The sequence below is a fragment of the Erithacus rubecula genome, assembly GCF_903797595.1.
Source record: "Erithacus rubecula genome assembly, chromosome: 5".
NCBI classification, from domain to species: domain Eukaryota; kingdom Metazoa; phylum Chordata; class Aves; order Passeriformes; family Muscicapidae; genus Erithacus; species Erithacus rubecula.
Window position 1 is genome coordinate 7257943 of NC_136687.1, and position 26576 is coordinate 7284518.

The following is a 26576-nucleotide window of genomic DNA, read 5'->3' on the forward strand; positions in this document are numbered from 1 at the left end:
TATTGCCCTATTTTACTTGATTTACATGGAGAGTAATATATTCTATATTTACTTCAACCACATTGAACATATTAGCACCTCTTAAATATAAAGTTTATCATTTTAATAGGGAAAGACCAAAAAAACTTCTAACAACTGAATTTTCACCTTCCCACTGTAACAAGCACTTGTTAACACCAGCTGCTTGGGTTATTCCTCAGAAAAAATAAAATCTGCATCCAGTTGCTTGTTACCAAAGACAAAGATATGCCAAAAATATAAAATACCCTGTAGAATATCTGAGGAAGGAACACTGACTTAGAAAATGCTGCACCATTTGGAGATTTAATTTTTTTTGTGTCTTGCAGAGTGAAGAAAAAGATAGGCATGAAACACATCAAGAAGAATCCTGGCGGTGAAAACCCAGAGACATCTGCTCCAGTCACATATGTCTCACTGACTAAAATCAGAAGCAAAAGCTGACAGACCTCATCAGTGTTGACTTTTTTCTTTTGCTGGTACTGCTCAGCTGGTTGCTGGGCCAAGGGATTTAGCAGCTAAACAAAAAGACTGTATACATCAACCCATTTATGACTGTGTTAATAGTGCCCTGACACTGCTTGAGTGACAGAGCTGTGCAGAACAGCACAGACTCTCACTGCCTACAAGAGACACACAGTTTGCAGCTCAAAATCATCAGGCAGGAACAGCATCTATATTGGAAGTGATTCAGATTTGCTCAAAGTACAAACCCCTTTCTTTTCCCATCAAGCTCTTTATTTCCAGCACTCCAGTACATGGAGTGTACTTACAGTACATGTAAAGTCATTACTAACAGCCTTTTTCTGGTTGTGAGCAATCTCTCCACAAAGAAGAGCTCTACAGGAAAAGAAAAAAAAAAAAAAAAAAGTAGAAAGAAAATCGACAATAATGTACTGATCAACCCAAAAATGACAGTACCAAACATTAATACAGAATGAATCTGTCATTTTGCATGGCTTCAATGTAACCTGGCCATGTTAACAAAGGTGAAAGTGCAAGGCAGAAGTCCTGAAGACAGAGCTGATCAGGTAGACTGATCAGTCAGTAAAAATGTATTGTTAATGTATTTGTTGTACTCCAAATTATGATCTACAAGATCCCCAGAGTAGCTCTATTAAAAGGCAGGTAATTTGTGCTGTAGGTTTGATAGCTTAAGCTCTGGACCATGAGATGAAAGAACTGAATTCTCCTACTATTATTCACAGTTCTGGAGATAACCAAAGTTCTTTTTCCTTCTTGAATCCTTTTCAAGGCATTGAGTTCTACTGGTGAGAAAGAACTGTATAAAACCTGCTTCCATAAGAAACCATCCACCCAGGTGAATTTTGCTTGGTCTGAGAGATGGGCAGGAAACTGGCTCAGAACTCACACTCAATGCTGATCAATGGTGTGTACTTGGACTGACCTGCCACAAGTGGGAATCCCCAGGGATGGACACTGGGCCTCACATGTCCAGCATCACCAGCACAAGCTGGATGACAAGATTGTGAGCAATATCACCAGGTTGCTGGTGACACCACACTGGTGAGGTGGATGTGTCAGCAGGGAAAACTATCTCAGACCAGGCCAGGCTGGAACAGTGAGCTGGCAAGAAGAGTGTGGAGTTTAACAGAGCCAAGTGCAAGGTCCTGCAGCAGTGATGGCACCCAAGAGCCTGGCACAGGCTGGGATCCTTTGCTGAGGGGGACCTGGGGGTCCTGGTGCACAACAGGAGCTGAGCTGGGGTCAGCAGTGAAGCTGCTGCAGCAATGAAAGCAAATCAGATGCTGGGATGCGCCCACAGGGGCACCATTAGCAGAGATGAGAGATGTGACCACCCCAAACTACCTGAGCTTGTCAGGCCACACCTGCAACACTGCTGTGTCCACAGCTCGAGAAAAGGAACAGACAGACTGGAGACCATCCAAAGGAAGGCCATGAAGGTGATGGAGAATCTGTCCTATGAGAAGAGACTGAAGGAACTCAGTATTTTATTCTCTGGAGAAGGCCCCAGGGGATCTCATCACAGTACATAAAGAGTGGCTGTAAAGAGGATGGAGGCTGACTCCCCACAAGGAGGCACATGGAAAGGACACATTGTGCCAGAGGAGGCTTCATCTTCATATAACAAAGAAATATTTTACACTAAGAACAATCAATGTCTGCCCACATATACACAAATACAGATACTCCAACTGAAATATCCAGATAAATATCCCACTCTAATTGCTGGCAGAGTCTTGCTGTTTTGGCATAAACTTGAGTCACAATTCATTGCAGATACTGCCTTTTACAGACTGTAAACAATGTGCTAAAACTTCACCACCAATTTTTGTAAATGCCTAAAATAGTAGGAAAAAAAAAAACCCAAAAACCACCAGGAGTTATGCTGCCATGACATATGTAAAAAAGCCCCAACCTGTTGACTAGGGAAAGCATCTCTTGTAATGTTAAGGTTAGTTTTAAGAGTTAATACTTATATTTAAAGTTCTCATTTATTGGCTCTTTATAACCTTAAAATGAAGAAGGAGAGTTTACCATGTAAAGTTGACTCTAGGCAAACAAACATTTGAATTCAGATTCATCAGTGTTTCTTCCTCCCTGGCACTCTTACACCAAAAACTCCAATGAAATTCAAAATCAACTAATTATAACTACTCTATTCTTCTGTTATCTCACTTATTTTTCCTCATCATTCCCAAATCAACATTTTTCTTGCATTTTCTAGCTCCAGTGTTTTAGAGAACTTAGGTCCAATCTTTGAGCATATATCAAGACCTCTCAATCTGTTAGCAGATGGGCAGGCTTCACTCAGGTTTCCACTCAAATTAATGGCTATGTCGGGAACTTGTCCAGTAATTCAAACACACACTGAAAGCTGACAAACTTCTGCAGTTTATTTCTAAAAACTACTGACTTTGCTACTTAGAATACTTATATGGGTAAGATTTCAGGAGTGTATTTTATTAGCTGCCTGCTTACAATGTAGTAAGTTATAGTTACATTAAAATTGGTTTCAAAAAGAACATCTATGGAAAGAAACCATTAAAAAGGAAAAAACAGGATGGGTGTTTTTTCATGGAGCTACTATAATCAATAGAGCAACTGCCAGTTTCCCATTGTAGGGCAATTTTCACTCCAGTCAGCAAAGTTATTTCACAGACACACTGATGTACAAAAGACTTCAAAGTCTGCATAAAAGCAGATTTTCTTGGAAACTTTCTAAAATACATAGAACACTTATTTTTTTCTGAGAAAGCCAGCTACTGGTACAGGCATCTCAAGTCTGGATACTACTTAATGAACAGTTTGCAAAAATTTATCTTCTGAACTGGGTGAACATTTAATTTCTTGACCATCAGACCTCTGAGACTAGAAAGAGGAACATTTTACACAGATCAGGTACCAATGAAATCAAACTTTCCTTAGCAAAACCATTTGAGAATGCAAACCACTTGTTGGAAAGGTGCTCTGGGATCCAAAAAGTGGGAATTTTCTCCCTGGTTCTCCATTTGGAAAACAATAAAGGCACATTTACACAGAATTCCATATACAAAATACTTCATTGTTTCAAATCAATTCCATCTGTTTTTAATTTCCAGCTATTTACGACACTATTAGTTCAACATTACTACTGCAGTTAAAACTAATTTTGCTATCACAGCTAAGTTTTCTGAAGATATTCCCAAAACATGCTTCAATCTGACCTATCTGCCAGTCTCAGTACTGATTATTTAATAGCACAAAGGAATTATTTGTTTCACAGGAGGATGAAAGGCCACATAAAGGTATTTCAAGAATTCTATCTTTAGCCAATTATTTTTCAGATAAAATTGCCAATGTTACATTTAATGTCTAATTATTAAGTGTAAATAGCAAGAAATTAGGTACATTAAAATGGTGTATTTCAGAACAAAAGGAAACAAATTCCCAAATCAGGCATTATTGTAGCTATGCATATGGCATCATGGAAAACCTAATTGTTTCAGAAAAGAACATTTTAGAGATTGTCTTTGCAAGGAACATATTTGTTGTAGTAAACAAATAATGCAGCTCTAGAGAAGCTGTTTAATGGTCAAATAAAACTCTCTGAAGAGAGAACAGAGGGGCACCTAAAAATAACATTCTAAAAAATTATACCAATAGATTCACTGAATATTACATTTCTATGCACAAAGATGTAGGAACATACTACTGTGAAGCACTTAGACTTAAGAGGGGTTTTTTTCCTCTTATTTCATTAAAATGAGTCATTAAAAGAAGTTTTAGCTACTTGTAAACTAAATCTTTCAAAAGAGGAAAACTTTTGTCATTATAGTCAAGCAGGCACTTCACTGGTTTGTTTTACTGGACCACAAACTATGACAATTAGATCTCTGGAAATATCCATCAGATGCAGAAAAACAAGCAACTTAGATTTCATCAAGCCACCAAGGATGATGCAATGCTGTATTTCAGTGGGCAAGAGCATAAACGCACAAATACTGCCTTGTAAATCAAACTTTCTTTCACTGAACTATATACAGTGGCAAATGCAGCACTAATGTACAAAGGCCTTCAAAAGAGGTGGTGCATCTAATCAAGACTTATTCTCACTGCTCCAGTTATTCCTGAAGTGTCACTGAAGCTACATCTACCATCCATTCAGACAGCCCTGTGTGAAACAGTCTTGGATGCATGCAGTATTTGGAACATGGCAACTGCTGCATGCAGGTGAACTGAGTTTTGTTTGAAGAACAGGGAAAAGGAAATGTATTTCAAAATTAAAACAATGAAAAACAGTTTTTGCTGCATCTTTCTGACCTTATTTTAAAAACATAAAACTTTGAAAAATTAAACTTGAAGACAGGTATATCCTAAAAAAAAAACCCCTCCAACTCTCATTTGTAATATTGCATCTATAATTGTTAGAAAAGCCATTTTATCTCCTGTTTTTATCCCCACACCTAGATGAAATTTGAAAATCCTGAAGTTCAAATGAAGCTCTGGGGAGAGAAAAACAGATGAAAAAGAGAGGACAAGAAGCAGTGGAGGACAATTTACATCAGGTGAAGAAGAAGTATTTCAATCTCTCTGTACCAGAGCAAAAATGCTACTGCATACAGTGTATGCCATACATCTCATACGTGTATGTTATGCAAACAATGAAAAGTACAAAGATCTCATTTTTATGCTTTAGATACACTTTTCTGCACTAACCTTAATTTCTCTATCACTCCCATTAAGTTCTTTGAGCACAATTAAAGTTAAAACTCCCATGCACTTTCAGAAGATGAGAATATAAAATACTATTGCTAAGAACACCAAGGTCATGGATTCAATCCCTGTATGGCCCACTAACTTTTGAATTAAACTCTACAACCTCTGTGGGGCTCTTCCAACTCAAAATATTCTGTGAAGTCAGAAGCAGTTCTTCACTATATTCTTACCAGTGTTGGCCAGCAACAAGGTGTAAGTTAAACTGTTAACTGGAACATCTTTTATTTTACAAGGCAAAACAAAATGGAAAAAACATGTTTTCTAGCTAAGAAAAACATTTGTAACTTGTCAAGCTACAACCTGAAGTGTCTCCTAAGAAATGCTATATGGATAAATAAAAGCAAGATCATGGACATATGTAAGTGATTCCTGCATGCATTAAAAACTTTTCCATAAATAGTTGCCTCACATTTGTCACAGCACTGAAGAAAGCTGGCAGGTTAAAAAAGAGAAAAACAAAACCAAAAAGCACCTGTTGTCAAAAAGGAAGAATACTCAGAAGTGTTGCTGTCACTTGATTAATTCCATGAAAATTTGAAACCAAGCATAAGTCAATACCATTGGTCAAATCTGACTGCAAAGTGATGTTATTACCTCAGAGCGTATATGCTGGAGAGACTACATGTAGTGACAGAAACACTCTCATAGTCACTGCTGGAGATGGAGCTGAGGGGGGAATCACGTAAGCCATCCTGAGAACTGAAAAAACACACGAGACAAAATGAACTGCTGAAGCGAGCAAAGGCAAAAACAGCATTGCGCTAAGTATGGCTTCTCATGGCTTATACAGAAATAAAAATCAACTGGCAGGTGCATTTTTTGCTCTTCAGAAGGTGATACAAACCTATTCTGTTTTCTTCCCAAAAGGACAGGCAATTCAGCAAAGTCATTGGGCACACATCTTACAACAATCTTTAATTTAATTCATGCCATACAGTTAAAATATTCAGGAAATACCTGTGAGTCTTACATTTTCATTGGAGATGGAGGGAATAGCATGCCCATGCTGCTAAATGTGGTATAACCTGAAACTGAAGACATAACAAAACTGGAAAGTTCAAAAAGCCACCTTGGATTTCTGCCTAAGGCACAGTAATCCATACAGTTCAGAAACTTCTGAATATTGTGACATGTTTGGCCTATGTTTGCTCCCCATTGGAAGGAAAAGGTTTTTTAGAAAGTTGACACTTTGGTGATGGAGCTGAAGATAATACACCTGTCCTTAAGTTTGTTCAGTCCCTGTAAATGCCATATATGTACCTCAAATTTTGTGCTTTGAGCCAACAGATAATCCAGGAAGCAGCAGTCCCATGGCAAACCACTGACATTTTCTTAGTAGAAATCCAGTAGCTACTAAGTAAGAGGATATGACTAATTTAAATGAATGCTAGACCACTTGTCTCTGGCATCCCTGGACTGATGAAAAGCCTCTAAATAACATATCATTTCAGATCTTACATCATATTATCAACATAAACTAGGATTAGAGGAGTAAAAATAGTTTCAGAAGCACTTATAAAACAATGCTGTAAAGACCAATTTCTTTTTTGAGTAACAATTTACTGCTTGGCTACTGGAAATTCCACAAGCTGAGGAAAAAAATTATGAGATAAGAACATACATAATCTTGAGCAGAGATATCAAAGTTGTATTGGCTCTAGGCAGTGTAGAAAATTCATTTAAGCCAGCTGAACTCAAATGTTCAGACAATAGAATATTTGGACAATGCAAAGAAAAACCTAAGAAACATCTCCAGTTAAAAGAGAGGTAGTTCTATAGGTCAGGGTTATTTTACCTTACTTCTCCACAATTATTAGTAGATTTTTTTAATGCTCTTTTGCTTTGTAGATATATGCAAGCCAGTTATGTTCCAAACTCTCTTCTTCTGCCAAATTTACTATTACAGCTATTTTTTTAGCTAGAAGTCTGGAAGAATGCTTAAGGGGAATTCTTCAAAGCAGTGTATGAAAGGTATGTGCTCTAATCCCACAAAGAAATAACAGGATTTGTTTGCATACCTCCCACTAATCACTTGGAAAATGTACTCCTTCATGTTTCTCATTTCTGACTGCCAATTTGAAAATAAATCCCAAGTGTACCATGCTTTAGTTGAAAGGAGAGACTTCACAACCGGAAAAATAATTTTATCAGACTTGAACAAAAATCTATTTAACTTTCATTCGTTTTATGTAATTTCCCTTGCTAATTCTGTTCATTATGAAGAGATATATGCATTTAAACAAAGGCTTACTCATTTATAGCTCATCACCTTTACCCATCCAATCTTACAATATGGTCATGCTACTAAAATGTAATTTTACTACCTGTTTTACAGCAGCTAAATGATATTAAAAAAACCATTAGCACACAATTTCACATCATGATTAGGCAGGTGTGGTAGTGTGCTTGCCCTCCTTTTCCTTTTAAACAAAAGCCAGAAATGGAGTCTGGATGTCTGTACCCAAATAGGGCTCTGGGGAGACAGGTAACACCACTAGTCAAGGGACATAAATCTTGCACAGCAGCTGAGGGCTACTTGAAAACACACCAACCAAAGTACAATGGGTATGCAAATATGACTAAAAGTCACTCAGCCCAAAAATAGTGGACAGTCCTGGGCCTGCTGAGCTCTCCTGTGTGGCTGCAGGCTGCATGCCAGGATCTCCTCTGTAGGGATGTCTCTCATGATTAGTCCTCAAGGCTGAGAGAATCCTTACCACACCAGGTACTAAGTGAATTGGGAATAAATGTGCTGAAATGTTGAAATACTAGCTAAGTGATAAAAAGATTGACTGCACCTACATAAATAATCCTCTAGACATAAACCATTGATCACATCTGGGACTAAGTCTGGATCCAGCTGCAGCCACACTCCCCTCTGAACCTCAAGACTCAAGGAAAGGATTTCCCTGGCAGTTTTGTTTGGTTTGACCCTGCCCTCTATGCATTAAATACTGAAGTGCACCTTGCCATCTTACCTTGTTAAACTGCTCTTACATGTACCATGGAATTTTGTTAACTCATTGTCTTACAGCAAATACATCATTGCTTCTGAAGCACATCACTTCAGAATAAACTAATCTTTGAACCAGGAAACAAGAACAAGCAGCAAACTCAGCATCTTCTTTTATGCTCTCACCTCCCCACCATTTCCAGATTTTTCCTGTGTAACAATCCTGCCAGCTGATTTGGGTAGTGATAATTTTTCTGAAAGATGTCAGGTTTGCTGTCCTTCAATGCCTTCTGTGAAGCCCTGCCTGATATATTTACAGTCCAATCAAAATATCTCAGTTACCAATATTTAAGCACTTAAAATCAGTTTTCTTAGGTTCTAAAGCTTTTTTACTTTCTTTTGTTTTAAAGAATTTAAGGTTTTAAGCTCTTACACAGAGCCCAAAGGTTTACATTTTTTTGTAAGAACTCAAAAGTTCACAGAAAGTTTTTGGGGAGTTAAATGCTCTAGGCTAAAATATAAACCAAACCAACTACGACCTCTCTGCTAAGAGCAGATATTATTTAATGCACATACTGTCCCAAGACATGCAATCACTTTCTATTACCAGCTAACTATGTGGAATGGACAGCTTGAGAAAGAAGGCAAACCAATAAAGACCTTCATGGTAAGCAAACCCAGTGAGCATAATGAACATAATGGCCCAAATCCAGCTGGCATTATCAACCATCTCAATGCTATCTTTACTTTCACCTTCACAGATGTCTTCTGAACAGACAATAAACCTCACCTCATCTCTTCTCTGTACTTCTTTGCCTCTCCTTTCAATCTTTTATCACTTCATACCAGGACCTATCAGCACAACTCCTCCTCACCAGTTCCACCATCTCATTGGTTTTTAAGCCTTGTCTTCGACTGTTGGCCATTCTAAACTGCTTTATAAATGCTTTCATTTTCCACTCCTCCATTTTTCTCTTGGGGCACAAAGCTGACCATGCTGAACAATCTGCTGGCTTCAGGATTAGGTACCCATCCATCTAGTCATCATTTGGCAATACAAACTGCTTGAACACACTTGACACAAACCACACCCACAGACATTTATTTGTTGTAAAAATCTATGTGTAGTTTAGGCAATTACAATGCAAACATTTTTGTCACTCCTGTGTATCCATATAGACTGAATTATTGTACTAGAAACTGTTTATGATATACAGTGTTTATTACTGATTCATATTCAGGCTGTGACTCTTCACGTAAGAAGTTCTGTGTTTATTTAGCACCAAGAAATGGGAATCCAATAATAACTCTGTTTTATATTTTCTAAGTATTATTCTAACTAGCTTTCTAAAAAAAACATCAAAACAAAACAAAAACCCTAAACCAACAAATAAAGACTGCAATATACCCACTGCTTTCTCTCTTGATACACACAGTCTCAGGATTACTGTAGAGTTTTCTTCTGATTAATGTCTGCCTGAAGTTCATCTCCACTTTTCTAAGGTGCTGGTGAGTCGACCTGTTTTTCCCATCTCAAGACTGACATTATCAGCTGATGATGGCTCAGCACACACATTCATTAGCACAATTAGAAGAGAAAATTTGTGCATAAAGCCACATCCTGCAGCTGAGAGCTGTGAACTCTTCCTTCCACATCAGCCCACAGGTGACCTGAGCTTCACCATGTCATGCTCATTTGCAATAATGTTGTTTTGGATTGGGATTCATAGAACTACTTAAACTGGGGAAGGTGGCAAAACTTTCATTTGTAGGTCTTGAACACCTACAGTGCTGTTTTAAAAATTACATTCTAGCACCAGCTCATCAAAACATAATTCTTCAGCACTTCTGATAAAATTACAGAATAAAGATTTGAGGACATGGAGCAAAGTGACATGGGGTAATAAGGCTGCCTCTTTTCATGGAATACTGACAGACTGAACCAATGAAGCATTTACTGAAAGCTGCTGGCCACCTTTTGTAACTATTCTAAAAAAGAAGAAACAAACTGAAAGCCACCTTTATTTCATCCATGCTTTTTTCTACTGGAATGTGTTTCTAGCCTCTTACATTTAATTAAAACTATTTCAGGAGATGGTTTCCTCATGAATGCTACTAATTTAATACAATTACTTTCCATATTACAATAGTTACTTGGCACAAGTATTGTTTGGCTCACTATATGAGGGCAGACTCTAAAGCCTCATGTGTCACACCAAATCCACTCAAAAATTATCTTTTAAAACTTTTAAACCTGTTATTTCAGAAATCCCTACATTGACAGCTAATATGGTTCACTGTTGCTTTAACTGATATTTGGACCTAGTGAAAGGGAAGCTGGTATGAAACAGTGACACTGAAGCTTTGTAACAGCAGCTGTGTTATAGGATACTGCCCACCATCAGCTTTCAACAGGAGAGGTAAAATGCTGCCATTTCAAATTTGAGACTTGCACTGTTAAAAAGAAGGGGAGGAGGGACTGAAAAAACTAATTTATACTGACTGAATCTGAATTTGGCTAGTTGCACAAAGGCAATAAACAGAATAGTAGAAAGGGAACAAAGAACTTCAATCAACAGCCAGATAAAGGATTGCTTAAGGGAAGTTTTACAGTTGAAAGGCTGATGTTTGATTCTCAATCAAGTACTATTTGCTTTTTGCTGCTAAGAATTTTTCTTTCTCCTGAACAGATAGTTAAAAGACTAATCAGTACAAGACAATAAACAGACATATTTTTGTTCATATTAACTCGCACAGCTGTCCATTAATTTTTTATGGAAAAAGCAACATTTTCATGCAAATATATACCCAATTTTCTTAAATCTTACTGTGATGGGAATACTATAGAAAAGCATGAATTTAAGACCTTTAATCAAGTTAATTTGCATTTCAATATCAATTAATCTAGTTTTTATAAAGGAATACTAGTAGAAGAGCTAGAAACTCAGACAAGCTAGAAAGGTACTTTGTGTGAATTTGGCTTTGTTTATTTTAGCAAATGTTAGCCATCCTCAAAATACAAATGGTTGAATGGCTCTTTTCCATGCATTTATAAAGGTGGAATGACTTATCTTAAAGTTGCTGTACTGAAAATATGCACACATCACATGTTGCTAAGGAGTGAACAAAATAAAGTACAGGCCAAAAAAATCAAAATTAGAAACCAACTGTCTGAAACAGGTGTTCATTTTTTTTTAGTTATTCTAATATGCTGAGGAAATAAAATTTTAATATATTTCCATATAGACTACTGTAATATATAAATATTGTACAATATAAACAATTTAGGATTAAAGAATTGCAAGACTAAGAAAAGAGACAACTTGAATACCAAGCTAAAGAATAAATTATTCCTCATTCTAGACTTGTAATATAGATGAACAAATAGCAAAACATGCTTTTGCAAGGATGCCTCATTCTTTCTCCTTACATTGCAAACATATAGCAAAATATTCTATATTTTAGCCCCCACAAGTAAATGAAACAGTGCCAGCATCCAACAGCTGATGGACACAGGCAGAGCTTGCAGGAAGTGTGGAGGTAAGAAATTCTCCTCACTACCAACTGCAGCTCCTTTTGCCAACTGTCAGTGCACTGCAAAAGGCTTCATCAAGAATACATTCAAACAGATCAAGGAAAACAAAACAAAAAAAAAATTGTGAAACTTAACCTAGACATTTTAAATAGATGTGCAGTGGAAACACAAGAAACTACACTTAATAATTCCTTTTTAATACCAGAACTGTTGTGAGGTCAGTATGTAGATAAATAAACATGAAACAAAGCAGGTATTTAAGACTAAAACATGAAAACACCAGCATTGTATGACAATATCAAACAAGTTACAACAAACTTTATAAAAATTAGCAGGTTTACATGGACTCCTCAGCTCTGGAAAGAACAGAAAGACAAATATTTACAAAACACAAAAAAATTATCTTCCCTCTTTGTAGTTTCCTTTCTTCTGTGAAAGAGAGGTAGAATTTTATGTTTAAAAAAAAAATCTGTATAGTTCACTCGCAGCTGAAAGACAAGGAATACTAGATACAGATTTAAAGCTTGGTTTTGGGTCAACTTACATCCTTTTTTACCCCAAATGGGTTTTTTTTGTAGTTTTATCATCTTCTCTCCTATTCTTACAAGGCTTTCCCCCTTTAACAGTTTGTTTTGCTACATGACAGCCTTTATTCATCACCTTGTCCCTTCAGCAAATCAGATCCTGCATCTTTGCTTGTGCTTTTCTCATATTTGCATCTCACTAGCACTGCTGCCCAAGACTCTCATGCTGTTGGTGTTTTATATCTTGGACATACAAGCAAATAACAAAGGAAGACATATCATCAGCCATGACTTAAAAAAGTCAAGTAGCAGAGACCTGTCAGTACCAAGTGATGGTCTGTGTGACTCCATGAAGGGAAGGGCTATGGGATTTCATTTAGCTGCAATTCTCTAAAGAATTGTTTCAGAGAAAACTTCAGGGTGACCTGATTGTGGTCTTCCAGTCCCAGAAAAGAGCCCACAAGAAGGATGGAGAGAGGCTTTTTACAAGAGCAGGTAGTGACAGGATGAGGAAGGATGGCTTCAGACTGAAGGAGGGAGGCTTAGATTAGATAGAAATTCTTTACTGTGAGGGTGGTGAGGTCCTGGCACAGGTTGCCCAGAGAGTCTGTGAAGGTCCCATTCCTGAAAGTGCTCAAGCAGAGTCTGGATGGGGCTTTGAGCAACCTGGTCTAGTGGGAGGTGACCCTCCAAAGTCCCTTCCAACCCAAACCATTCTATGATTTTATGGAATTTTTAGTAGAAGAGTGTTTCATCTGTAATTTAAACTCCACTGAGTTTTGAGGCTAGACAGAGAAGCCTGAAATAGCAGCTATTTCAGATACAAGGATTATTATGGAAAACCCATCTGGATCACTGAGATTATACCTATAATGTCATCCTGTGCAGTAAGATGACTGATGTTCTAAAACAAACAGTTTGTGTCACAAAATACACATTCAAGAGCTGCTTTATTCAGAAAAGGGAGAGAATTTTCTTCTATTGGGTGACTTACAGTAACTAGAAAGCAAATATATTTATCAACTTGATGAATGAGTCTATCCTGCAGCTATTCCATGTGCATGAGATTGCTTATTGTTCTAGCTAATAGGTCCATCATTCTGAAAATAATCTACTGTCCCCAACATTCCCCCTATGGTTAAGCTGGCATTCACAAGCATGGAATAGAGAGCAGTCACAGAAGTCTAATGTGATCTTCCAATTTAAAAATACCATCAAAAAGCAGTAATTAGTCATTGCCCAGGCAGCATGAGTAAGGAAAGGTCCACAAAGTTCTGTTTTGTAACTGAATTATCTCTTTTGCTGATAACATGACTAGTGATTCAGAGGCAAGGCCTGAATCTTATATACATACATATAGGGAAAAAATAGGATCTATCCATATTTTTAACCTTGTTCTCAGCAGAACCCCAGCACCTCCATCTTTCACTGAATAGACCTAAGGAATTGGTATTAGAATGCTTCCAATTAAAGCAGCAAAAACTTAGTAACAAAATACCTCCATCCCTACTGCTGCAAAGGCAAAATACTTGGCAATTAATAACAGATGTACTAGTCTCAAAAATGAATACAGCTAATTAGGAGTAATAAACAAAGTATATTTATAAGAGGTTATGGTGAAAACAGACAAATCCCACTAACTTGTTAATAAAATATTCAAAATATTAAAAAATATTCACCCAAGAGTTTTAGAACTCAAGAATGAATAAGATGAATTATTAAGCTCTCTTTCAAAACTTCCTTGATGCCTGGAATTTAAAGATGGCCATCCCTAAAAATAAAAAGGATTCCACAGGGATTCAAACAGCTCTAGCTCTGTGAGCCTGATAATCATACCAAGCAACTTAAAATGTATCCAAAGCTAAAATAAGTAGACAACAACATGAAGATCTGTCTGGGAAGAAGTAAGGTGACTTCTGCAGAGGGAATCTCTTGGGAGCTCTGTGAAGGGGTCAAGCAGCTTGTGAAGAATGGTGATCCATCTGTCAAGCCTCTGGATTTCCAAACAGGTTCTGTCAAAATACCTCACAATAGGCTTTTAAAGAAACTAAGAAGCTATAGCATTAAGAGGGAGAGGCCCAAAAAAGGATAGATAATTCTTAATCACAAACTGGGAGAAGCTGTTTAACCATCACTTCTCAGAAGGGTGGGATGTCATGGCTGAGGTTCTTCAGCACCCTGGGAGCTTTGTTTTTGTGTATGACCTGCAAAAACAGGGAGAGCACTGAGCTCTGACAGGTTACTACCAATGCAAAATTATTCAGGGTAATAACCAGAACAGACTGCACAGCTTCCCAGGATCTTAAAGTCTGAATAACAGGTAATAAAATGGCAAGAGTTAAGAGGCAAACTCACCGAGAACAATTTTAGCATCACATACAGAACAACAGCCTCAGATCATAAGCAACATCTTGAGGCTTTAGCAGACAACTTCAAAAAGAACCTCAGCATACCACTTAGAATTTTTACTAAGTCAAATACTGAGAATAATTGAAAAACAACTCAAACAATTATGCCACTGTGCATATCCACAGTTTGCTCATATCTTGAGCAAATGCAGTTCTGATTCACTTACTGCTAAGAGGAAACTGTGTAATTGAAAATTGTTTAGGGCAAGAGATAAGGTATGGACAATTTGTGGACCACTTCTGATCAAGAAGGTTCAGACTTTTCCAATCTGAAAAAGTAACCACACTGACAAAATGTGACTTAGGTCTACAAAACCACAACAGGCAGGAGAGGCCAGACAGGAGTCAGGAGCAAACAAAAGCAAATGGGAAGACAGACTTACAGAACTCTCTGTAAAAGGACAATTCTCAGGTAAAAGTTTTAAACATTATTAACAGAGGCTGGACAAGTCAGTGGAGAAGTTAATACATTCACAAAACATGGGAAGCTAAAATAGTAGCTTACAGATATATATAATTTTATTATATTTTTCAGACCTGTTCTCAAAAATTCATTTAATATCCTACCCAAGGCAAAAACTGGTAAACAAATAGCCTGAATTTTGTATAATTTATGAGGAAACTGATTAAACACTGATTACTTTTACGTAGTATTCCACTTGAAGTGTTGCAAAATCACGGAATGTCAAAGGGATTTGTGGATTGCATCTTAAAATGAAGTCCACTTAGAAACCCTGTTGTAAGGCTTGGAATATGATCATACTTGCAAGCCTAAGATAGCAAACCTCCAGAGAAAGAGAAAGATAAATCGAGCTTTGTGCATGCTAAGTTGCATTTAGCCTGCAAAAGCAATTAGATCCAGACTAAAGAACTCATGATGTTATTTCCACTACCAGTAAAATATTTAATAATTCAATTGGTACCCTTATTTCTGTAGCTTTTATATTGTGGTTAATCTTTGTGGTTCAAGCTACCTCCACTGTGTTATTCCAAGCTCTATGAACATAACAAAATGAGAGCTGCTGCATCACACACACAAAGAAAGCCAGCTGTCACAAAAACACAGAAAACAAAGGTAACTGATCTCCAATGTCTTCCCTCTGCTTCATGATATTAATACTTCAGGGAAACTGAGGACTCACTACTAAACAGGTTATCCTCTAAACAGTAAACCAAAACCAAGTCAGGTTCTCTACTGATCTGTGTAAGATCCCCAGTGTCTAATCATAGTTGAGCTGAACTGTGGTATTTTCTTTCTTGCAAGTGTTATGATGGTATCTCCCCATTATCAAATTCCTGGTTGTCATTAAATATGCAGAACCTTAATTCACGACCTCTACTCTTCTATCAGCTTTGGCTGAAATGGCCCAACAGGGCTTGAAAGCCACTTCTGCACTTTGTTAGGCTCCTTCAGCACACACATTCACAGACACACTTGTGCCCACAGGAAACATGGTTATATCAACTCCTTTCTCTCAAATGAAACCAAGGTAAAATGTGTTTAGAAAACATATTCCCATGCACTGATGCAAAAGTTAACTTTTTAGTATCTGCCAGACATACTTCTCCTATAAAACAGCAGAGTACAATGGAAGTAATGAGCCAGGTACAGTTTAGCAGCAATGCCCTCTTGGATACATTAAGCAGGTCATGTAACATTGATTTCAATGATACAGAGACACTGGATGATTAAAATTCAGATGATCTCCAAATCTTTTGCAGAAAAGCTGACGTCCAATAAAAAGCTATCTGCATTTAAAAATATATATGGATAAATTCCTCAATCCTGCAGCACTCTATTGTCCTTAAAATCAATATTAAGGATACACCAATCACTGCAGTACAAGGATACACGAATTTATGTACATGCAAATTACTACCAAGATATCAAGTTGCTCTTACCTTGAACTAGATCTTGACTTTACATCTTCCTTTGCTGTCCTTTCACTACTAGCATCTTCATTGTCCATTTTTTTATCACACAGTTGTTTTCTCTTCTCCCACTTCTTCTGCTGATTTGAGATGCTTTCTGCTTCTCCTTGGGAGTCACTTTCTGCTCCTACCTGTGAACCTGAGGAATGTGCCAGGCACTTAGAGGAGATTGGCAGTTTTTGCTCTTCACTGCCAAAGTCTCTTTCTGCTAACAAAGCAGAAGTTTCAGGTTTTGATGTTTCCTGCTCAGGGACTGAATTGTCCAAGTTATCTACATGGTCCATTTCCTTAGACTTTACTAATGTGTATGAAGCATTTACAACACCTCCTGCAGAATGTTTAGTCTTTAAACCTTCAACACCGTCCTCCCTGCTGTCTTCACAGCTGCCACAACACACACAGGAATTAATTAGACAGTTTGTGGCAGCTATACTGAGTTTATGGGATTCATCCTCCTCCTCATTTGCTAATGGATTAGCAGATCCAGGAACACAACTAATAGCTGCTTCTGGGGTTGTTACTGGGGACTCTGAGCTAGAAGGAGATTTAGGATTGAATATTACAGTAGCAGATATTTTCATTCCCCCCGTCCTGTGCGCTATCACTTCCGCCGTCTCTGCGTCATCGGCGTACGCGTCCCAGCCATTGAGGTATAACTGTGAGTCTGCACCTTCCAGACAGCTGCAGGAATTTGGAACTGAAATGCCAGACATCTGTTTTCCATCTTCAACATTGTTATTATTGCTTAAGTCACTCTCGGCATCTTTTAAAAGCAAAGTTTCCTCAGTCTGATGGCCATTCTCATAAAGCAAAGCATCTCTGTATTGCAGGTTCTGTTTTGAATCGTGGCGAGGGTTATTCACCCAAGCAAAGGTATCACTTACTGAATCCAACCCAGCCAGAGCTTCTCCTGCTCCATCTAGGTCATCCATAAAAAACACTCTGTCCTCTTCATCAGTTAAGTTGTCAAGATGGTGTCTTGTTGGTGAAGCTTCTGTGCTAGAACTATTTCTTAGGCTAGGTCTGTGAGCTGGAGACTGACAGATGCTTGGAGGGGAAAGCAGAGAAGACATTTCATCGCCGACTCTGTGTACCATCCTGTTCAGCTGCTCCAGCTCCTGCTCATCATACTGCATGGAACAAGCCAGCTCAGCCTCTGTGTTCTCAGCTTTTGCTGAAAGTTCCTTAGGAGGCAAAGTTGCAGTTATGCCTGGTGCAATGACAGAGGGTACTTCAGGGTCTGCTCTGACAGGAAAATCTACATCTTGAGAGATGCACAGGTTACGTTCCAGTGTGTGCAGTTCATCCTCAGTCAGTGTCTGAAGGAGATCCCTGAAAATGAAGAAATACATCACTTGTCATCTATAATCATGAGGCATTGATGTTACAGATTTTTAAAAAGCTTTTACTGTTAGTGCAGAAACCCAGAACTTGAGGGCACAGAATACTTCTGACTGTGTAATTCAAGGTGCATTTGGCATTCATATCCAGAGCATGTGATTACTGATGCCTGAATTGGAGATTACTCATGCAAATAGAGGGCATAAAATTATATACATGCTTGCAGTGAAGCCTCAAAAAAACCTAAAACACACACAAAAATGAAACTTTTCCCCTCCCCATCACTTAGAATGAAAATGTCACCCACAATTAGATTTATTTTATCATTTTACTTTTTTAATTCACAGATTTGACTTTGATTAGCAAACTAATTTTCCATCCTTCAAACTGATTGAGAAAATGATTCTGCAAAAGAGTACTGCAGAAGTTTCACAACATTATACTTCCAGATAAAAGCAGTCAATAAAATAATAATATAGCTTATGCAACACTGGTATCTGGAAGCCAGATCACTGAAATGGGAAGTTGACTCTCTCCTGCCTCAAACACTGAACTCTGTCTTCTGACTTTGACTGGCATAAATTTCATTTTCTTCACAGTGGCTACTATGGGGCTGTGTTTTGGATTTGTGCTGGAAGCAGAGCTGATAACCCAGGGGTGTTTTGTTATTCTGAGCAGGACTCACACACAGCCAAGGCCTTTTCTGCTCCTCACCCACCCCAGCAGGGAGGAGGCTGGGGGGGCACAAGGAGCTGGAGGGGACAGATCTGACCCCAAATGACCAAGGATATTCCACACCATGGATGTGGCATCATGCTCAGTATATAAAGCTGGGGGAAGGAGGAAGGGGGGAGTTGGGAAGACCAATGCCACCACTCCAAAGTCACTGTTAGTGGGATGGAGCCTGGCTGTCCTGGGGATGGCTGAGCACCTGCATGGGGAAGTGGTGAGTTTATTCCTTGTTCTGCTTTGCTTCTTTGGAACTTTTGCTTCATCCATTAAACTGTCTTTATGTCAACCCATGAATTTCCTCTCTTTTACTCTTCTGCTTCTCTCCCCAAACCACTGGAGAGGTGCAAGTTGGCTGCGTGGGCAGAGTTGTCAGCTGAGGTTAAGCCACAACACTGGGTCATTAAGGAGTAAAGCTTCTGCTTGATGTTAAGAACAAGGCAGGTCTAGAAGCAAACACTGAGCAATTTAGTAAACTGTGCTTTTATAGACATGCAGCATCTCCAGTGTTACCAAGTGTCCTCAGTACTGCAGTTTAGGACTACTGGCACCTGAAAACAAAGTGTTATGAAGTGCTTGATAACCTATAAAAACAAATCCACAGATACAGCAGCATGTAAATTTAGTTCTGAATTTAAGGTCAACATAAAAACAGCAGCATTATCACAATTTATTTTTGAAATAACTTTACCAATAGGATGAATAAAAACAGAGTAACATGATTGCTGCCATGAGGCTTTGTATTATGAATTTCCATTTTGTTAGTGTTTACCAGAACACTGATGTATAATTGCATAAGCTTAAACAAAGTAACATGAGATTTTAAAAGCAGTTGGGGCTTTCATTTAAAAAAAACAAACAAGAGTAAGCACACAAACACTAACAGTGAAGGGTTTAAGCTTGTCCTTCACATGCACAATGATTTTAAAGATCTAGGAAACTTCTGGGTTGGACGAGGGTCCACCAAGTAGAGAATCCTGATGAATCCCAAGGAAGAGCAAAAGCACAGGACAGACACAGTGATCCCTGTGAGTGCATACTACGGGCTGCCAGCAGCCAGGAATTTCTGAACCAAGACAGCATCTGTGTGTTCAGCAATCAATAGTGAGCTTTTCTTGCATGGATTAAAAACTGTGTGCCATGAACTGACCAACAGAAAACTGCTTGAACATCAGCTATGCTTCTCCATACACCACAGTCACACACACTTCTCCAAACAAGAAAAGAAGGAGCAAATTCTACAGAGAGTACACCAGCAACATTCAAAGGAATTTGCTTTCCATCCAAGCCCATCAGCATAATTGAGAATGATACACTGGGCCCAGGGAAAAGCTAAGATTGAATCTTTGGACTTTGAGCATCTATTCTGGGGTTTTATTCAGCCTCCAGAACACCCCATGGCTGCACCCAGGATTATCAAGTGTCTGGGTGGCCAGAGCTACTCTGCTTCCTTTTCCAAAGGCTCAGAGAGCCTGGCTGTTCAGACCTATCCAATACAGGTTTCACACACTCACTGTAAATGCTATGCTGGAAACATATTTACACTGTTTAGCTCCATGGACTTGAGCAATTAACTCTATTTCTGACAGTAACAACACATCAAAAATTAAGAGCAACTGTATGCAGTTTTGAGGATAGTAAATAAAGCCTGATTTAAAAAAATAGTATTAACAAAAACAACCACCACCACCACCAGTGGAATCAGCTGACAGTCCTCATGTCTTTTTAGATGAGTCAGATCCATGTAGGCTTGGAAGAATAAAAATTACCAGTTGAATTACACATGGTAGTCTACCAGTCCTGTAATTTCAGTAGAGAAATAATCCTGCTTGAAATTCAAAGGGAATATGCTCATTTTCCTAATCCAAACACTGGAAATTTTGCTATTAACAAACACAGCTTATTCTAAAAGAGGTTCAGGTAATTACCTCCCCTTCTCTGGTTAAAAATTCCCTAGATTCAATGACACCAGCCATTTTTAAAGATGATAAATGTTTGATCAACAGTTATCTTTTAGATATACTGTACATTAGATTATACAGGAGTCACTGCCAATCTGCCATGTTGTAAAATGATTATGAAGATATTGAAAAGAAATGTTAACCACTATATGGAAAGAAATGTGACATTTCATTACTAAAAAACCTAAACATCAGGTGTCATCAGTAAACTATAAAGTTTAATGAGACTGTAACTACTTCAGAGGTTCACTTCCTTTCTGCTGAAGAACCTTTAACTTATTGTGCTCATATGGACAAAAAGGATTTTCCCCTCTGCTTACATTATTCAGAAGCCACAGGTACAGTCAGCTTCTGCAATCCATCCTGATGAGCAGCAGCGTGCTTTCTTTCCAGAGGGGCTTCAAAAAACACTGAATTTTAAAAACTGCATGTTGAGGTTTCACCTGCTTTTACTCTCTTTGGCATTGTATCATAGGAAGGCAAACTAGCTTTCAAAGTATGAAGAACATTGTTCTTTCAGTGGTTACAGCTACTGGCAGAAAAACCAAGCAAGTCCTTCAGCTGTGCTCTGCCTGTTAGAAAAAATAGTAGAGATCTGCTCTGCCTATGGCAAAAAAAATGAACATATTTTATTCTACTGCCAATATCCAGGGTACAAAAATAAGTTCTTCAAAGACATGAGGCCAGATGCCTTTAAAGATAAGTTCATCTTAACAACAGATGGGGCCACAAACCCACTAATCCTGCACATTCCTCAAGCCTCCTCCATTAACACTGCTTCTATTCTGACTAGAATTTTAAACTGCCTTGTTATCAGAGAACATCTTCATTGTTACTGGCAGCCTGTGCTCTGAGGGGAGCATAACCAGCTGCCACCACAGGGGCAGGTACAAGAGTGCAGGTACCGGGGCCCCTGTGCATCCTCCCACTGCCAGCCAAGCCCAGGGGTCTGCCTGACACACCCACACTGAGAAACCAACCTGAGATAAGGAACAAACAGCACTGGCACTCCCTTACTGCCAAAGCTTTCAACCAACTCCAAGTTTTGAAGGCAGCCACCACGGAAAAACTGATCAGTTTTTGCCCAACCACTGTGCACACTTAATTTAAAAGAAACCAATTTCATGCTGCCCCACCCAATTCTTTAACACACAGAGTATGTATACTGCATTTAATTTCTAATCAATGATAGAGAAAGGTTTCAGGGTACTTAAAATGGTATGATCCTCTGATTCTGCACCACTTGATGTGCAATCTACTTGATTCTGCATCACCAAAATCCATAGGGACTCTGCCATCACTTGTAATGGTCCAGAGACAATCAGCAGGAAAGCAAAGAGCTCTGAAATAAGGCAGGATTAAGGAGTACAGCAAAACCCCAAGCTTGCTGACTTTTGAAAATCTCTGTACAGCAGCCTCAAATGTATATATAGTATAGGTAGTGTTTTATCACATGAACATTCTGTGTCACAGGCACCTTAGTTACTCATCTGTGCATAGAGCAGATGATGTGCTCTGTGTATTTCCTAAGCAGACTGCAGTAGTTTGGCAGAAATGTTTCAAATGCCTTATTTTCAAAGGCACAGAGATAGCACTAGTATGCAATTATGCATTGATAGATGTATAAAATACCAATGCTAATGTTTTACACACAAAATAGAAGTCAACACAAGCACCTGGCTTAGATATTAATTAAAAGATTCAAAGCCATAATTTGCTGCTCAACCTTTCCAAAAACTCAGCAAGAACTCTTACTGCTTTTTCTCAGTCTCAACAATCTCTATTGTTTTCAAAGCTGTCAGCCACCAGTAGGACACCAAAATTTTTCATACCTAATTGATACTTATCTTCTCTGCTAGTTCTGATTTAATTATGCAGATCAACATAATTAAACACAGTACTTATCTTTTCCTTATGGATATTTTAGGATAATACAGTTTAAAAATTAATTACCAGTAATCCTACAAAACAGTCATCTCTGTACATGATGTTATTTCATGAGCTAAAATACTTAGTTGGCTAAAAAGTTACAGAATTTTACAGAGGAATTCACTGGGATGTGATCACATTCTGCAGTAAGATGTTCTATATTCTTACAACAGACACACAACCAGAATACAGAATGCAGTCATTCTTAACAGAAGACTTCTCAATCTATTTTCATGCCTTAACTACTGGTGCTGCAGACTGGAGAAACACTCCAGGAAAAAAACACTCTTCCTCTGTGGGGGAGCATAAATGTTGTTACCAAGTATCATCCCATTTTCTTCATAGGTTTCTACAAACCTTCTCACAGAGTACAGCCTGATGAGTTAAAAAAAAACACAACCTGGTAAGAAAAAAAAAAAACCCACACACCTTAGGTACTTTTAAAAGTAATTAAATTACCCTACATGAACAGCACACTTAGTTGTATCTCATCGTTATTTTCATTCAATGCACTTTTCATTCAAGAGTATTACTAAAGGATCTTTTTGTGATCAGTTCTTGCCAGTATTTGAGTTTCTTCAATTCAGAGACTGCCAGACATGGAAATTCATATTACTTCTTGCTTGAATTTTTGCTCTGATGGATGTTATCTCACTAAGAAGACTTTGCCAACTTTGTCTCCTAGACAACTGAAGTCATATTTTTAATGTTCTCTTTCCTTTACAGAATAAATAAAAGTCTTAAAGTATATCAGAACTTTTCCAAAATTGAATCAGAAATATAATTTTTTTAACATTGGCATTGAAAAACTGTAGTTATTGAACAAACAAGCATTTTACAAATCTGTTTTCAGCCCCAGAGCTATGTTCACAGCAACTGAAAATTAAGTGGGCTGAGCAATACACTGACTTCATTGATTTTCATGTTATGAAATATGAGGACAAAGAAGAAAAAACAGATTATGAGAAGAATATTAGCTCTTGAATATCCTTTTGGCTTTAGACATCAAGTGGAATGCTGGTGAAAATAGGATATAGCCACATATTGGGAATAAGGTATTTTAATGTCAACTCCATTGACTTATCAAGCTTCAATACCAATAAGGCATTTTGCTCCTCCTAACTTCAGTTTTGCCCCTCAGGTCACGTTGCTATTCTTAACCCAGTATTTTATATTGCTATAATTACTCAAAAAACCCCAATAAACCAAACATGCTGATTTGCAAATTTTAATTCTCAGATTTCAATATGAATATCATTAACGTACCTAAAAATAAGTCTTCTAGACAAAAGTGCTAGGAAGCTTTCAAGGGACACATGAGGATGTGGTCTAGATATTTATAAAGACTAACTTCAGAAATAGCTCCTGTCTGAACCACCCCTCACAGAGCTCACATTCTCCCTCAGGAGATGCCTCACCTCTAACAGATGAGAGGAGATCAATCTGGATAAACTATGTGAAAACTATTCTGACATTAAACTGTCACCATGACATCAAGGGAAGGCAACAAACTCCTGAAAATTGGACACAGGGGAAAGAAACTCAAACCTGTCAAATTTTCTCTAGAGATTTCTAGGAACAAAAGTTGCAGTTGGTATATTAATTTGAATTCTAAGAAAATAACAGGGCTGATGGATTAAGAACATTTTTTAACATCCATATAAAATACCTGGAGAGTGAACCTAAAGATCCTTCAAAGATACAGCTTTATTTCTCCAAAGTAACAGATAAATCTTCTAAAGATTTCAGCTAAGAAAAAAATACTTCATGTTCTTTATACTTGAGCCAAAGCCCACATCTCCAATGGTAACCAACACTGAAGCATAATGGAAAGAAGTATAAAGTGATTTATCCTGTGAAAAACAAATTTACAATATGAAGAACTGATAGTCACTTCTATTAGGTTAAGAATTATCTGAATATTGCATCATAGCATAATGAGAAAATGTAATAAGCCTAGTTAAGCAGAAACATTGATGCTAATTAGAAACAGAATCTCCCAAAAATTAACTTTAGTATTTCAGGCATCATCTAACCAGAAGGAAAATGTGAAATGCTGTCAAACGATACTCAAAAGAATAAGAAACTATCATAGAGATTAAAAGTTCAGAAAAATACCATGAAATGAAAAACTACATTTAGTTATTTCATGGGTATATCAGGCTGATGAAAGAAAAATGCAGTTCATGGTTAACACAGCAAACAAAAACACTTTTTAAAGTATTTATGAGTTTTCAGGCCTCTGATTTTCACTTCAGAAGAGAAGCAATTAAAACTATCTTTTATTACTTGCCTTATTTTTCTTAGCAAAGTGTGAAAAGGTCTAAAGAGTTCAGACATATCTTCAGGTTTATGGTCCAAGTTTAATGGTCCCTCTGAGTAGACAACAAGGCCACTGTAATTCAAACACATGCATGAACACACACAGAAATGAAAACTTTATTACACAGGGCAACCACTGAATAGTCAGAAAAGCAACTGTACATAAACATTAGAACATTTAACTACATCTTGTTGTCTTATTTTTGTCTTATTCACCCACAGCTAGAATGAGATGCTATTTAAATTAATAGGAAAAAGATCCCCTCCACTCTGTTGCCCTTTCTTAAACGTGGCAGAAAGTAATGGAAGCATAAAGGGAAGAACACACACATTTATTTCATTGCTGCAGCTGAATTTAAAAAAAACCCACACTGGAAACCTATTATCAAGTATATTGGGGAAGGTTCACTGATTTGAGATACTGCAGATGGCTTTTCCTTTCCAGTCTAAATAATTTACAGGTAAGGTAGCTGACTCCTGAGCTCCTAGTTTTCTACCTCTAAGATAAATATAACCTATTATTGACAAATGGTAAAAAAAAAAAAAAAATTCTTAATCACATAAAACACATTTTGAAGAAACCATGCTTCTAAATCAACTCAGCACTTGTACAAATTTCCCTGGAAAGAGGTAAATTCACAATCCTGAGATTTCAGGATCCAGGTACTTCACTGTAGAGATCTCAACAGCTCCTCCTGACCAAATCACCACAGCCCAAACCTGTTTGTACACCATGGATTAAACAAAATTCACCTTCATATCTGCTGCCTCTCACCATACTGTGTCAGAGTGGATTCCCACCAGGCACCACTCTGCTTAAAACTATTTACTCCTCTGCCCACTGCAAAAACAATTTATGTTTCCCAAAGGCAGCCTGTCCTCAGTTGAGATTACATCAGTTTTCTTTTCCCAAGGCTGTTTTCCCCTTCTTGTCCATAGTGTCAGTGCTCTGTTATTCATGGTATTTCAAAGGCACATCCCTTTTCTTAAACTCAAATTACTTGTTGCTTCACCAAAGGCTCTCTGAGACACAGCAGCAAAGCTGATGTCACAAGCTGTATGAATTCCCCTTAAGTATTAAAAATTAAAAAAAAACAAGACCAGAGGATTAGGATTTTGAGGACAGAAGCAGTTAAAAGGAGATGAGAGAGAGAAAAAGTTGCTTCCCTTGCAAGTTACTTTTTTTTTTAGTGGCTTAAGACAACTTATCTTGTTGCCAAGGATACATAATTTTATCTTTTTTTTTCTATGCTTTGCAAGCTTCAACAAGCAGGCTGCCACAAAGTGAAGCAGTTATTGCTGACTCATATCTTATGTTCTGCATAAGCAAATGTTACTACTTCACTCAGTGAAAGCTCAAGGCTGCTCTCCTCAAACTTCTACCTGATGCCAAGTCACTGTGCCTTTGGCTCTCAGGCAGTTTGAATTGCCACAGAATTTAACTCTTGGAATAAATTAAAAAGTGGGCTAGAGCACTACAGCAAAGATATTATGAGATGCCTTCTGTATAAGTGTAACATTTGAAAGAGCTCTGAATCACAGCCTGAGTATAGCTGTAGCATTGGAAAGAACTGAAACGTGCATCTTACTATTTCCTACAAGGCTTGTGCTTCTAGAAAACACTGTATATGGATGGGGTGGTTGTTCTGTGGTACTTCACATGACAGTGATTTCTTATCACTG

At 37.8% G+C, this 26576-nt stretch overlaps 1 protein-coding gene across 5 annotated transcripts in view; it reads right to left on the reverse strand.

Annotated features, from left to right (window-relative positions):
• ZFYVE28 (zinc finger FYVE-type containing 28) overlaps positions 1 to 26576 on the reverse strand; it is a 140844-nt gene that overhangs the window by 25397 nt on the left and 88871 nt on the right. For 3 of the 5 annotated variants that reach the window (XM_079307009.1, XM_079307008.1, XM_079307012.1), the window contains exons 7-9: positions 24865 to 24966; positions 16582 to 17943; positions 5854 to 5958 (exon numbers count right to left, since the gene is read on the reverse strand). In XM_079307009.1, the coding sequence (XP_079163135.1) occupies positions 5854 to 5958; positions 16582 to 17943; positions 24865 to 24966 (1569 nt within the window). The remainder of the gene's footprint in view (positions 1 to 5853; positions 5959 to 16581; positions 17944 to 24864; positions 24967 to 26576) is intronic. The other 2 variants (XM_079307011.1, XM_079307010.1) reach the window with 1 other exon arrangement.